General features: G+C 36.2%; 2 protein-coding genes across 2 annotated transcripts in view; one reads left to right on the top strand and one right to left on the bottom strand.

Annotated features, from left to right (window-relative positions):
- Window positions 1–1,555: 1,555 nt before the first annotated feature.
- mon1ba (MON1 secretory trafficking family member Ba) lies at window positions 1,556–7,520 on the bottom strand. Its single transcript, XM_073868166.1, is given in 6 exon segments — window positions 1,556–2,579; window positions 2,725–2,854; window positions 2,856–2,867; window positions 4,509–4,623; window positions 4,626–5,279; window positions 6,759–7,520. Coding segments are annotated over 6 exon segments (1,299 nt in total). The 5' UTR covers window positions 6,973–7,520; the 3' UTR covers window positions 1,556–2,405.
- Window positions 7,521–9,135: 1,615 nt separating this feature from the next.
- The window catches only part of ptpn18 (protein tyrosine phosphatase non-receptor type 18), a 29,581-nt gene continuing 22,632 nt past the window's right edge, over window positions 9,136–16,084 (top strand). Inside the window, exons 1-3 of the mRNA XM_055168754.2 lie at window positions 9,136–9,431; window positions 13,970–14,078; window positions 14,328–14,404. Of these exons, the coding sequence (XP_055024729.2) occupies window positions 9,351–9,431; window positions 13,970–14,078; window positions 14,328–14,404 (267 nt within the window). The 5' untranslated portion in view covers window positions 9,136–9,350. The remainder of the gene's footprint in view (window positions 9,432–13,969; window positions 14,079–14,327; window positions 14,405–16,084) is intronic.

Below are 16,084 nucleotides of genomic sequence, written 5' to 3'. Positions count from 1 at the left end.
TAATTAAATATTACTGCATCAGTAGATTAAACATTAACTATGACCTCATGTGTCACATGAGTAGTTTATTTGTTTACTTTTATAGTTGCAAATATACTGTATTGTAAACACAGTATGCTTTTCTGTAACATGCATGTGAGAATTCTTGGTGAAAATTCACTTTTATCAACTGTCATGAAAGTGGACAAAAGCCAACTACTGTATATTGACATTATACAATCTAAAAAAGTTACACAGTGACTAGACAGGGAAGTTCAGCTCTTACAAATAACAAACGTTATGTTCTTATGTCAAAAATTGGCTGCCAAAGGCCAATGAATGACCAATGCGATAAACTGTATCTTTTTATGGACAACAACATATCAATAATAAACCGATCAGTCATAACATTATGACCACCTGCCTGGTTTTTGTGTATAGGTCCCCCTTTTGCCACCAAAACAAAGCTTTGACCCATAGACTCCACTAGACCTTTCCACCAGAACCAGTGTTCACTTTTTCAGCTACAATACCTCATCTGTTGGATCGGATCACACCGGCCAACCTTCACTCCCCACGTGCATCAATGAGCCCCACATGACCCTGTTGCCGGGTTTACCACTTTTCCTTCCTTGGACCACTTTATGTACCGACCACTGCAGACCGGGAACACCCCACAAGAGCTGCAGTTTTGGATATGCTCTGACCCAGTCGACTAGCCATCACAATTTGGCTCTTGTCAAAGTCGCTCAGATCCTTACGCTTTCTCATTTTTCCTGCTTCTAACACATTAACTTTTCTGATAAAAAGGTCTAGTGGAGTCCATGCTTCAGCGAGTGAGGGCTATTTTGGTGGCAAAACGGGTGACCCACACAATACTAGGCAGGTGAAGCTATGGCTGATCGGTGTATATCACATGTACACTCACCTAAACGATTATTAGGAACACTTTACTAATATTGTGTTTAACCCCCTTCACCTTCAAAACTGTCTTAATTCGATGTAGCATTGATTTAACAAGGTGCCGAAAGCATTCTTTAGAAATTTTGGCCCGTTTTGATAGGATAGCATCTTGCAGTTGACGTAGATTTGTGGGATGCACATCCAGGGCACGAAGCTCCGGTTCCATCACATCCCAAAGATGCTCTATTGGGTTGAGATCTGGTGACTGTGGGGGCCATTTTAGTACAGTGAACTCATTGTCATGTTCAAGAAACCAATTAGAAATTATTCGAGCTTTGTGACATGGTGCATTATCCTGCTGGAAGTAGCCATCAGAGGATGGGCATCAAGCGATGGACATGGTCCGAAACAATGCTCAGGTAGGTCGTGGCATTTAAACGATGCCCAATTGGCACTAAGGGGCCTAAAGTGTGCCAAGAAAACATCCCCCACACCATTACACCACCAGCCTGCACAGTGGTAACAAGGCATGATGAATCTATGTTCTCATTCTGTTTACACCAAATTCTATCATCTGAATGTCTCAAAAGAAATCGAGACTCATCAGACCAGACAACATTTTTCCAGTCTTCAACGGTCCAATTTTGGTGAGCTTGTGCAAATTGTAGCCTCTTTTAGTTATTTGTAGTGGAGATGAGTGGTACCCAGTGGGGTCTTCTGCTGTTGTAGCCCATCCACCTCAAGGTTGTGCGTGTTGTGGCTTCACAAATGCTTTGCTGCATACCTCGGTTGTAACGAGTGGTTATTTCAGTCAAAGTTGCTCTTCTATCAGCTTAAATCAGTCTGCACATTCTCCTCTGACCTCTAGCATCAACAAGACATTTTCGCCCACAGGACTGCCGTATACTGGATGTTTTTCCCTTTTCACACCATTCTTTGTAAACTCTAGAAATGGTTGTGCGAGAAAATCCCAGTAACTGAGCAGATTGTGAAATAGTCAGACCGGCCCGTCTGGCACCAACAACCATACCACGCTCAAATCACTTTTCTTTCCCATTCTGACATTCAGTTTGGAGTTCAGGAGATTGTCTTGACCAGGACCACACCACTAAATGCATTGAAGCAACTGCCATGTGATTGGTTGATTAGATAATTGCATTAATGAGAAATTGAACAAGTGTTCCATAATCCTTTAGGTGAGTGTATTTTGTATAGCCAAAGTATTCAGATGTACTTAAAATATACAATACCTGAACAGAATTACCTAAAAATCATGATGGACACAAGCCAACAAACAAGGAAGTGACCTTGCCAGATGAATTATAAAAAATACTCGCATGCCATATTTGCATGTCAGCTCAATAATCCCTCTTACAGAAGCAAAGAGGATTTAAATATTGACTTTACAGTATAACACGAAACTATCAAATATAGAAGTGAAACAACAACTGGTTTGTGTCCAGTATGTTTATTATGTGATCATGATTTCAGGGGGCTATTAAAAAAAAAGTGAGCTACTGTCTCTATGTTGTACTTCTGCCTGCCTGAGACGTGTTGGAGTATTTTGGCAGGGAGCAGATAAAGAGACGGTCCTCTTCCTTTCTAATCCATCGCAGCAGTTTGGTGACTTCAGTGATCGCGGATTTCTTAGTGACCAATGGAGAAAAGCAAACGTACAGCTCAAACTTACTAGTGACCTAAAGAACAAAGCAGAAAGATGTGAAGCATTTAAAAGGCCTTATCAAGCTTTCATCAATGTTCCAGATTAAATTCATGTTGCAAACAAAGAGACTATTTGCATGGACACTATTAAACTACTAAAGATAGGGGAAAAATACACACCCATGCCAGCAGTGTTTCTCTGTCTGTCGAATGGTAAATTAGTTTCAAAGGCCGTGAGCCACTGTGGATCCTTCTGTGCATGTTGCGATACAGATCCAGTAGATGTATCTTCTCCTCCTGGGTTTTGTATCTCCATCTCTGGACTGATTAAAGTTAGAAGGGAAACTCACATAGCGTGCTAACAGCGGCGTACATCATCGATTATAACCTGAGGGGTGTCTTAATCAGTTCCCTATGTGAATTAAGATATTGTATGCACTTGTAAGGACCTTATTGCTCACCACACATTGGGACACCTGATGACTTTTTTTCTGGTGGTGTGAATGATGTTTATCAGCAGCAACAGACAGAAACAATACATGAGACTTTTTTTAAAGTACACTATGACAAACACAAATAGCAGCAGTAGATATGCATCACATGGAAACATTGCATGTAAACGGCTGTCAACACAAACCATATGAAAAAAACACAGTGCACTGTCAACTATAAAAAGACATGGTTTATACAAAGCTGCTCTAATCCTCACCACAGGCTTCTTTTATGTAACCCATGACTCGATGTCTCTCTGGTTTCAACGCTTTGATGATCAGTTAGTTGCTTGTATTTTTGCAAATAAGTCATCTTACATTTCTGCACTGAAACATTCCAGATATGTGATTAACTTAATCAAGCATTTACTGTTGTGGTATTCATAGCACTATGGTTTAATCTTTCACCAAATTTGGAATTATTGGCTAATAGGTCATCATTTGTTGGGAATTAGAGTCCCATCTGGTGTCTTTGATGGCAAAAGAATCACTGATTTTGATAAACATAAGTTAAAGGGGCTTTGAATGAGCCAAATGTCTCATTATTCAACAGTCTAAAATGTGTTGATACTCTGGTAAGATATACTCTAAGTGCTGGGATATAGAGACAGAGCGCAGTTATGCAAATTTGAAAAAAAAACACTGGGGGGAAAAATAATCCAACCGTCTCCATTGACTTTGTATTGCGAGAGGCCGCCTTCTTGTCATTTCTGGCTTATAACAAAAAACAGAATATGCCTAAAAGCTGCTGTGTGACAATACAGCTAACAAGCCAAAGAACCCAGAAATAAGTTTTTATAAGCTGTCGAGCAGTAAAACCCAACCTTTAAGGAGAAAAAAGTAGATCGCCGACTACATTTCCCCCTACAATGAGACAATGAGACAAACAGACCCAGTTCCAGTAAATGTGAAGGTCGACACACCTCTGATCTACTGGCCGTCCTTCAACGTGATAACATATATATATATCTCCCAAGGGTTTTTTTCCCTCCTAGGACTCTTCCCCCGGCTAAAAGTCAGGAGGGTTTTCTCCTAGGGGTTTTTTCAACCCGGGAAGTCAGCCGTCAATGGCTTAACTAAGCACCCTATTCTATACATTATATTATTAATACGCTCGCTTATAATGTTGATTCATAGCCGCAGCAAATTTTGCTGCTTATGCTATCTGTATTATGTTATGCTATCTATCGATTTTTCTATGCTTTTCACAGCTTCTATTAATGTAAAGCTGCTTTGAAACAATTACCAATTGTGAAAAGCGCTATATAAATGAAATTGAATTGAATTAAAAGTGGTGCAATGCTGCTTCGGATTATATGTACTACAGTAGTTTCTCAGTCCCAAGGCATTAAAGACTACATTAAACACCATTTGCAACCTATTTTACTTTTGTATGTAATATTATTCATGTGGGGTCAGAGAAGGATCCTTTTTTAACTCCATCCTGACTTTGATGTCCACTAAGCCACTAACCATATGAACTGTGGGAGTTGACTACATTGTTCTAAGTGTTTTAGATTAGCCACACCGATATTGTTAACACAGTACGTCTGAGTGTTTGCCAAACACTGCAAAGCATTCTGGCCGTGACAGCCTCCTCAATTGTCTTCTTGCACTCTGCCAATGCATAAAATGCTTCCTTATCTGTAGACAAAAGTACGAGACAGACGCAACATTCAGGAGGGTCAAGATATGACACATAGGCATTAAAGGAGCAGTCATGATCGAACAAGGGCAGGCAGCCGGGCGTCCATATCTCTCCGGCCTGGAAAGCAAAGGAAGCCCTGGTGAGGTTGAAGAGGAGGTGGAGGTCTGCCGGTTTTAACCTAGCATCCTCCAGAACCATTTTCTCCTGAATGATAGAGACAAGCAGGTTATTGGTGATAAGAATGGAGAAAACCAGTTTCTTGGTGCCGGATTTCTGAAGGATGCGACTCAGAACGTCTCTCGAAGAGGACGCCAGAGGCAGACACTGGACGGCGGAGAGCATGAAGCTGGGCTCAGAATCCATGACGTCGAGAAGACTGTCCAGAACCTTCTCTGAGCCGAACAGCAGACGCAGCAGGTCGTAGTTCTTGCTGTGTTCAAAGATGCGGTTTATGCAAGCCTGGGTAAGCATGCTGACGATCTGATGGTAAACATGGAGCAACTCGCTACAGAGCTGCTGTTCGGATTGACGACTGTTAGACACGGACACCAACACCAACGGCCCCTTCTGAAGGAAGACAATCGTTCGCTCATCTGCAAGATAATTCAGGATTACTCGCTCATATCTCTCATTACTATATATCTAAAATTAAAATCTAAGGATCAAATATGTTCAGCATCAGAGTAAATACAAAAAATCTATACAAAGAGCACATTTGCATGCACAATATGAAGCCCTCATGAGATCGTTTCACAAGCACATTCACAAAAGAAGATTCCACGTTTTATGTCCAGGTTTACAAAATGCAATATAAGTCTCATCTGTGCCCAAAATGTATACGTAAAGTTTTAGCTCAAAATACCCCACAGATCATTTGTTATAGCATGTCCAAAATGCCCCTATTTAGGTCAGAACAAACCTGTGTGTACCTGTGTGTACCTTTATATGCAAATGAGCTCCTCACTCCATTAACAACAGACAGTGAGCACTTTCAGTTAAAAATAGATCGGATTACTTTGAATACAGTCTGAGATAATGGTATATTTAGCTGCATTGCGCTAACAAGCACATTTAGAAAAGCTTTTGTGAAGAATTAACCAGTCAGTCAGTGGTCATGGGTGGAGCTTTATCAGTGTGATGTCACATTAACAAGGGAATCAAAACAGCATGTCTAATGAGACTGCTTCGGTATAATAGGGATTAAAAAAAGAATGGTTGGATTTTTTTCATAGTATTTATGTCCAAACACCTTGTAAAAGTGGATTTTGCATAATAGGTTCTCTTTAAAAACTTTAAGAATTTAATTATTAACTTCAGGAAAATTATTATTTCTGAAATAATTAATTTGATTTCTGTAGCACTTTTCTTAATGTGCATAGCAACTGGCAAGAAAAAAAATACGAAGCATAAAACTTGAACATGTCAATACTAGAACCTGAACACGTCAATGCTGGTTGTATATAAGGAACCAAAACTCCACAGTGAAATAAGAAAAGGTTATTTACTGACAGTGTTGGGGGAAACATATTACAAGTAACATGCATTACGTAATAATATTACTTTTCTGAAGTAACGAGTAAAGTAACGCATTACTTTATAAATGTACACGTTGATATTTGAGTTACTTTTTTAAAATGTAATGTAAGTTACTTTTGTAGTTTAATTAATTTGATTTAAAAAATTATGTACTGAATTAAACTTAATGCGTATACGCCTGTGTGGGAACCATTTGAGTCAGAAACTGAGATGGTAGGCCAGACCTCAACATTTTTGTGATGAAATATGCAATTTCTGAATGCAGAACTTTTCAGTCATAAAAAACACCTGCAAGGCCTGAAAGAGATCAAGCTTCAGCCAAGAAAAAGTAATGCAAAAGTAACTCAAAAGTAAAGTAAGCATTACTTTCCATGAAAAGTAACTAAGTAACCCAATTAGTTACTTTTTGTGAGTAACTTAATATTGTAATGCATTACTTTTAAAAGTAACTTCCCCCAACACTGTTTACTGAGTTAAAGGTGTTACAGAAAAGGTCTTTAAACTGATAAGTGCCAAATAAAATTTGTCCTTCTCATCTGAAAAAATAGACTGGATAGTGTTGCCTCCAGCCTGAATGAAAGAGACTAGCGCCATCATGACACCCATCGTGAAGGAGAGAGCTTCTGCACTTCCATAGCGCGTGTAGATGGGCTTCCCTGCCTCACTCAGCACAAACACATGCTTTCTGTGTTGCCTCCAGCTGTCTGCCATCATATCTTCACAACGACATAAAACAGTCCTCTTTCTGCCCATTGGGCTTTGTTTGGGCCAAGCTGGCTGAAAACTCCTCAGAGCGATGATCTCTGCTCTCCTCAGGTTGAAACTCCCAGCTTCCTCTTTTCTCTCTCAGGAGCATTTTGCCGTGTCTCACATCCCTCTTTCCTGCCGTAACAAACTTAAATGAGTGCAAACACTCAATCTATTGATGTTACACAATGGATCATGTGGCCCTCTATTACATCTCATTTTGAAACTCCAAAGGGATCACATGATGTTCAGGGATTACAGTAGTTAAATATGATAGTTAATTACTTACTGAATGCATTTTTCTCAGTGGTCTGTGGCTGAGGCAAAGGAGGCAGAAAGAACTGCTTATGTTTATTTCAATAACAGTAACAGTATAACAGCCTTGTCAAAATGACTGTATGCTAACAAATAAATTAACAAAATGAAAAACTCGTTAAATAAACTTATGCATTATTAAATCCCACCCTGCTGAAAAAATAAAACCATTACAGAAAATTCTAATAGTTACCATTAAAATACCTATAGGAACCATTAGCTTTTACTATTGAAACCACTACACTGTATTGTGTTTTGGGCCATATTCCATTAGACCCAATACATATTCCATTAGAACCAATACATAGAACCAATAGAACCAATACATACCATTAGAGACCAACAAAAAACAATAGTCTGCAGTGTGTTTTGGGCCATATTCTATTAGAACATGGTTTTATTGTTTTTTTCAGCAGGACAGAGTGCCACAGACAAGCAAACATCTCATTAAAATACTGTACATTGATATATAAATAACTTTATTATAGTATATACTGTAAAAAATACTTTGCTGCCTTAAAATTTTTTGTTGAATCAACTCTGATTTAAAAGTCATTTCAACTTGCTATTATTTATCTTGACTAGAGATGAGTTGTTATAACTACAGATGAGTTGTTATAACTTGTAAAATTAAGTTGACTTTTCTCAACTATATTTTATAAGTTATGACAACTCATCTTTGTTGACATGACTTGTAAATCTTTAACAGAAAATTTTAAGGCAGCAAAGTTTTTTTTACAGTGAATTATTTTATTATTATTTTAATAAAAATGCGTCAGTAATCATAATTTTATTTACATTAATTTTGTAATCACGTAATGACATTTCGCGTGGTCTGCAGAGAACCTCTTTGGCTAGAGGCGATACAGCTATGGACAAATCTCGCGAGACTTTGAGTTTAGGGGTAGAATTCTGGCTAGATAAGATACAGCTACGGCCTCAATGTCGTAAAATGTTGGGGTTAGGGCTAGGTTTAGGATTAAAACAAACAATTTAACCTGCGAGATTTTGACCTTAGCTGTATACCTTCTAGCCACAAGATTTGACTGTAGGTAACTAAATAAAGCTACAATATTATTTTCCTCGCATACACATACTCGAAAGAACAAGATACTTTCCATGTTTAAAACTTTGCATTTTTTTCTCAATGAGAGCACAAATTTACCACGGGACAGACGTAATTGCTGTTAAATAGAAGGGAAGAATAGCCCCACAGTACCACTTTACAAGACGCATACGAAACGTACATGTATGTTAAAAATACACGCCATTGCTGTATTTTATGTGGTTTCCATTTCCTTCGTAAAATCGATGAGGTGTTTATCGATGCTAAATTGAGTGAGTTACCTTTGTACCTTACGTGAGATAAGAATATTGTGCGACGTGGGTTACTGTCTCAGTCTCAAGTTTTTATGTTAGAGCATATTTTAAAGCCATTTGCTGATTACAGATTTAATGACCTGGGTACTCGGGCTAATAAACTTTTTAAATTTGTTTGTTTTTAATTGTTTTAATACCGTGAAGATTAATAGTTGCTATGTCAGTAGATATTAAACTATTAAGTTACTTGACGGAAACTGTGGTTAACAACAGTATATTTTATCTTCTCCACTATAAGCTGCAAACACGCAGCGACTGTGAGAAAGTCACAGCCGTCAATCATTTAGATTAATGAAGTTCAGCCATTTCTTTCATTTTCGTTTTTAATGTATCACTCTTTTCTGTGTCTGTCTTAAGCTATGTTTTTGTTACTGTTAAATATTTAATAAAGAATCCAATAATGAATTTTGACAAACTGCAGTCAGAGCAGCCAACACGGTGTATTTTTGTTCAGGTGACATTCTGACAGCGGATTGGCTGGAATTCTGAAATGGGCGTGGCCGTGTCAGATGATTGACTACGCACTGCAGTAATGCGAGTGGTGACCGGCAGAACAGATCAGAGATTAGCGGTAGAAACTTCCTCGTGTATTTACTTGCTGCTTTGCAAAAACGGAAACAGAATAGTGTTCAGTACTTGTTCAGTATCAATATATCGCGGAGTAAGATGCTGATGAGAGTGAACAGGTGATGATGGAGACGCACCTGTTGAAGTTTGTGGAGCGGGTCCGGTGTCTGTCAGGAGATCAACTCATCTCCAAGGAGTTCAACGTGAGTTATTCATTCATACGAGTTTTTTCTTTTGTATTATTGACTTTATACTGGAAAATATTGTACTTTAAAATGATTAACAAATCTTATAAAGTAGCCTACGTAGGACTCTTGTACTACCATGTTTTTGGGCACTATTTCACGTATTATGCTACTATGATGTACCTTGCAATGTAAATGGTGTTATCATTTACATTCATGCATTTGGTACAGGGACTTAGTTTTCAGGGGGCAATGGTCAAAACTAGCAATTACAACCCCTCAATATTTATGCAATAATTAAGGAAAACGTGTAAATTCCTCCTTAATGATTTGGCAGACGTTTTTGCATTTAATCTACTACTGTAACTGCAATGCTCTACCAGTTGTGCCAAAGGTACACTGCTAACTAATACTGTACCTTGTACCCACTGTAAAACCCTATGGGTTCCTATGGGTTTCTCAGACAGGGCTTGAGCCTTGTCCCAGACTAAAACAACTTGCTCTGACATATCTTAAAATATATCAGTGTGAGTGTTGGGTGCACACCAGTAATGTTTATTGATAAATTATGCTTTTAAAAATTACCTAAATATCCCTATTTAACTAAGGCCTGTAGTCCTGGGTTAAGGTAATCCCTGTCTGGGAAACTGCCGCTATATGTTCACAGTATTTAACTTTTGTGGAAACTGAGATTACATAAAAACAATTAAACCAACTAAAAAAGTCAGTTTTAATCCAAACTTAAAGTTTATATTTCATTGTATTTAATATTTAGGTAGGTTGTTTTTAAATGTGCTATACAAATGAAGTTGAAGTTGAAACTACTACATAGTGTTTACAATTTATGTTATGTTCACAAGTAAGTCATAGAAAAAGACAATGTGACTCATGAACAGTGTAAGCAAGTGTGAAGTGATGGCATTCACTTCATGATAAGTAAATGATAAAGCAACACATATCGGTCCAACAGCCTAAGCAGAAGCACTTCACTTCTGAACAATGGAAACCACAAAAATAAAAAAAGGAATCTCTTTTAAATCTCCAACATTAATGTTTAATAGAGGGCTGTGCAATTAATCCTTTTTGATTTTCAATTAAATTTTTTGATTCAAACAATCACAAAAACAAGATAATCGAGGTAAAACAATTATTGTGTGATTGAAATAAAATGTGCGTGCTGCTGAACCGATGTGTAGCAACACTACTTAATAAATAATTGTGTTAAATAATCCTCATTGTGATTTTTACCAAAATAATCATAATAATCATGATTTTGCCCATAATTGAGCAGCCCTAGTTTAACACTGTTGAATCTTTCTCTTTACTGAAAACCACATAAGTTATCACTTAATATCCAAAAATGCTCACGTCATGCAGGCTCATGGGAACTGGAAATCCTCCTTAACCAATCGTGTTGTTTTAACGTTAAACTAAAGTAAATTTGCAATTTTCTTAGCTTAACTGGCAGACTGAATGCCATAAAACTCAACACAACCACCAACAGTTTACAATTATGTGCAGTGTTTGTTAAAATGAGGCAGTTGTATTGAAATAATTCAGTTAGAAATAAATGAATGAAGTTATAAATATTATTAGAATTAGCTAAGTTCTTTGACTTCTTCTTTGTTCAGGTTTACTGTACAGTATGTTGTTACATGGAAAATTTACGCCACACTTTAAAGTGTTTGAATGTGCATTAGATCATGAACTGTCAAACCAAAGTGTCATGCCAGTAGATGATGCTAAACTTTTTACAGAACCAACTTGCAAAAACTTAACCAAAGTGATTTTTCAAAATGTATGAATTATTTCACAAGGAAAAATGTTACAGAATACTGACGCTTCTTTTGTTTCCATACCATGACAGTAATTGGTGACGTGAGGCAGTCAATGGTTGTTTTGCCCAATGTTAGTGATCCGTGTTTACTGGAAGAAATAATATACAAAAAACTTTTGCAAAATGTTTTGTAATTCGATGTATGGCTAAATTTGACATTTAGTTACAGTTCTTAAAAAAAGAATGTTTCTAATGATTATATTTACATTTAATAAATGCAGTTATCTGTTAAATATTTTGTTAAGAAGAAAAGAAAGTAATTTTACTTTGCTTTTTATTTTACAGAACACTGTAAAAAGTCAAAAGTTGGATCAACTTAAAAAATTATCTAACCCCCTTAGGTGAAAAATTTTAGGTGCTACTAATTAAAGTAATTTTCATCCAACTTTTCACTTATTGTAAAAAAATATTTTTGCACTTAATTTTTTAAGTTTAATCAACTCAGAATTACAAGTGATTTTAACTTTATTGACTAGTGATGACGAGTACTGTAACTTATAAAATAAAGTTGACATAACTAAAGCAAATTTAATTTGATTTATTAAGTTACAGCAACTCATCACTTATCATCAAGATAGTTGAATTGACTTGTAAATCCTAGTTGAGTAAACTTAAAAATGTAAGTGCAAAAATTATTTTGACAGTGCTGTGTGTCCATGGGGAAATATGTTGGGGAAATATGGTGGACCTCAATGCCTACTCTTAAATTACATAATTTTACAATAGTGATTAAATGGATCGGATCATGGATCGGATAATTTTCGGATCAGCAAAAAATGGATATAAGGAAAATAAATTATAAGCACGTAGAAATAGAAAATTATTTTTGTATTACTATTTTTATTTTATTTGTATTTTGAACATGTAAATGCAATTACAAAATATAAATAATAGAAAAACAAAACAAAACAAAATACATGTTAACAAAAAAAACTTCCTTTTTTTCCAAAAAGAACAAAGTTACAAATAAAGTCTAACAGTAGTATTTAGGTACAGAAATATAATCAAATGAATTATAACACTGTCATCTTCATTCTGTAAATTAAATATGGTAATCTTTTTAAAGCTATAGAAGTGATTTTCCTTTTGTTCTAAGGACACAAACATAAGCAGATTGCAAAAGTGTGATGGTATACTGCCACTTTAAAATCAGATAAGCACGGATTCATACACTGTTCACATTCACTTTAACACATGACTGTTTTTATAATAATACTTGACAATGTGGTTTTTCAAGATAATTATGGAGATTCTGCGTTCGCGTGCATTTTGAAATGCGCATCTCCGTGTGTGCGTCTTTGCGCACAGAAAACAGCTCACTTTAACATCTTGCGCTCAAAAAGTTTATAATGGCTTGAATGTTAACATTTATAAGGCAAATGATAAACTTTCTATAGTTATTTATTTCTGAATGATGAGCCTTTTTTATTAAAGAGATTATTATCAATTATGCGTGATTTCTTTTGCTTTTATTTCTGGTCTCTTCTGATTGGGTGGGCCAGCCGTCAATCTGAGTGGGCCAGTGCCACCCTGGCCCTTATGTAGCCTTGCCACTGTCACAATCTATCTAAAAATTAGCAGCTACAATACATTGTAACAAGTGAAAAGTTGGTTCAACTCAAAAAGTTTAAGTGTTACCAATTGAAGTATAAGTTGATTAAACAAATCATGTACGTTAAACAAAGAGAGGTTTGTTGTAACTGAACACAGGTCTGATAGATTTTAAACAGGCTGCTTTAGTGAATTATCTTTTGCTCTTTGCGAACTATAATAATCTTTAAAATCATCTCAGACTTATTATAGCAGCTTGCTCTTACCTTATGCTTTGGTTTTTGTTAAGATCTGGCCAGAGTCTTAAAGAAGTGTCTGTTGTTTTTTGACTCATTTGCTCATATTAGTGAAAATATATCTGCATGTGTGAACTACTACACACTTCAGGTAGATCGTCAGATACTAAATGCTTGCGGTAAAGATGCAGAAGTGACTGAAGATGTCCTGTGGCTGGTTTTACTGAGAAGTAACCGAGTATCATACTGAATATAGATCATGTTAGCAGATCGGTTCTGCATTTAGAGAATGGAAGTAAAAGTAGTTAGTCATGACGAAACAGTACCTGCTTCTCAATACTAATCACTATTTACAACCAGTTATGCATTTAACAAATGCTTTTATTCAAAGCGACTTACAATGCTTTACAATGTATGCATGCATTTTTTTCTGGATGTTTGCTGCTTGAGATTTGAAACTCATGATGACTTTTGGGCTGCTAATGCATTACTCTACCAATTGAGGTATTCACCTTAAAGATACTGTATTATGTAAAACTATTCGATTGAACTTACCAATTCATATGTCTTCTCTTTAAGAATTAAAGACAAAGAGCATCTATTTTAGGACATTTACATGGCCATAAATATCTCTCTTATAAAGGTTATATTTTGACACATGTCTGGTCATAGCAGTGTAAGTTGGTCTGCCTACGTTTTACAAACCACATCCCTAATATTACAGACTTAAAAACATAAAGCTGCCCTCATTTAGTCTTTCATGCGCAGCTAAGGAAACCACCATGGTAAGCAGAGACAAGCAGGCCACCTTGTGGTCAGATGATGCAACCCACTCACATTTTTTTGAAACGAGATAGATGAATGTATTTAGCATGTCTAAACTTGTGTTAGGATGTTATGTTATGTGTTTGTTTATCTCTTTTGTTCTGCAGTTAGTGCGACAGAAGAGCAACTCGATAAAGGAGGATTATGGCCTCACCACCATAGCAGGAGAAATGAAAGATAATATGAAGAAAAACCGCTATAAGGATATTCTTCCATGTATGTTTTACACAAAAGTTTTATTAGTTTTCCTATTTATCTGTATATCAATTGTGTATATAACAATAGTTAGTTGGTTGTCATAAACCACAACTATGGGTAGACTACTGTGTTTTTACTACGTGTCATGTCATTTTATGTTCTCATCACAGTGCCATTCAAATGTGCTAAAACTGAGTTACCAAAATGTGTAGCATGATAAATTACCACTCATAATATAACATGCAATATTTTCTCTTTTACCCCCAGATGATCAGACCCGAGTGTGCTTGACTCCGACCACATCTGAATATCAGTCTGATTATATTAATGCCAACTATGTCAAGGTACTGCAACCTTTCTGCTTTAAATTGTGTATTTTCTGTTGATTATGTGAAACTGTACAGAGCCTTTAGAAAGTGAGGAGTTGCTTTAAAGTTGCAGTGTGTAATTTTTAGAAGAATCTCTTGACATAAATGCTAAATATTATACAAAACTATATTATCAGGGGTATATAAAGACCTTTTTATAATGAAGTGTTATGTGTTTATTACCTTAGAATGAGATGTTTTTATCTACATACACAGAGGGTCCTCTTACATGGAAGCCGCCATTTTGTGCAGCCATGTTTCTACAGAAGCCCTTAACGGACAAACTTTTTTAACTGAGTTGTCTCTGACGATGACGTGTTTGTCTGGTGACGGCTAACGTAGCTCCTCTATGAGTTTCAAAAGCGAGGGGTGAGCAGTGGACGGAACCGTTGGTTGCGATGCGCAACCTCACCACTAGATGCCGCAAAAATTTACACACTGCACCTTTAATTATAATGATATGACGTCTGTGTAGTAATGCTAAACCTATTCTCAGATCTGACGTCATTTACTGTGAGATTTTTTGCCATGACTATAGACGGTATCATCGGACACACGTGCGGTGACGCGATTACGCATCCGGTCCGTACTTTACTTCCAGTTTCAGTTTTATTAATGGTCTGACTAGTTGCTAAACTGAACTCTTGAACAAATACCTCGTCGAAAATAACAAATGTTTCCTATATGTAATCTATGTGATGTTTATTTTGCTTGTTATATAAATAAACTACTTTTCTGTTATTCTTAGCAGAGTTTACCGGAAGTTACGTGTTGACCACGAAAGCCGCTTGTTTATGATGCTACACGCAGGTGTAGTTATTAACCATTTAAAAGGCTGATGCTGAATTATATACGATAGTATCATGTCACAATATCGATAATCATGAAGGTATTTTTTTTTACAGTTATTGCCAATTAGGGCTGTCACAATGATTAAATAATCGTCTCATCGCAATTGTTTAACTTCATTGCGATGATTTCAGATCACTGCAATGATTGCACATTTCTTTAAAAAACACAAGGGGGAGCTGCAGCACATGTATAAATGAGGCCGTATCAGATGGCGCTCCTTAACTAACAGTGTAATGCGATACATTGGAAAGCCATTCAATACGGTGGAAAAACAGCATTTAAAGAAATGCTGCAAAACTTTGATAAGCAATATTAACTGCCAGGTAAAACTGTTCTGTGTGAAAATTATTTCATGAACAAACAAAAAAATTAGAATTAAATGTCTAAAACAGACAATTAGTCATCATAATCGTCACAATTTATTAGGCAATTAACGGTCAGCTAAATTTCATAACCGTGACAGCCAATACCGGTATATTGTGACACTCCTAGTATAATACATTTATAAACATTCCAAACAAATATTTCATATATAGAAACAAGAATTAAAAAATATTTTATTAACTTGTTTTTTTTTTAAGTTGCAAGCCAGCCTCAGCATTTTTTGTGATTTTCACAAAAGTTTAATGCCTTCCAGAAATTTTCTTTTATAAATATAAGAACAAGTATAATTAATAAATTGTATTTTATACAATACAATATATAAAATAAAAGAACAGACCCACTCCTTTCAAACAAACAAACAAACAAAATATCTTTTTGTTCTCTCTTTATCACCTCTCAAATATGGGTAGGTTTCTTAAA

The sequence above is a fragment of the Misgurnus anguillicaudatus genome, chromosome 5 (genome assembly GCF_027580225.2).
Source record: "Misgurnus anguillicaudatus chromosome 5, ASM2758022v2, whole genome shotgun sequence".
Taxonomy (NCBI): Eukaryota; Metazoa; Chordata; class Actinopteri; order Cypriniformes; family Cobitidae; genus Misgurnus; species Misgurnus anguillicaudatus.
Note: the sequence above shows the minus strand (reverse complement) of the source record. Positions and strands in the feature narration are given on the sequence as shown.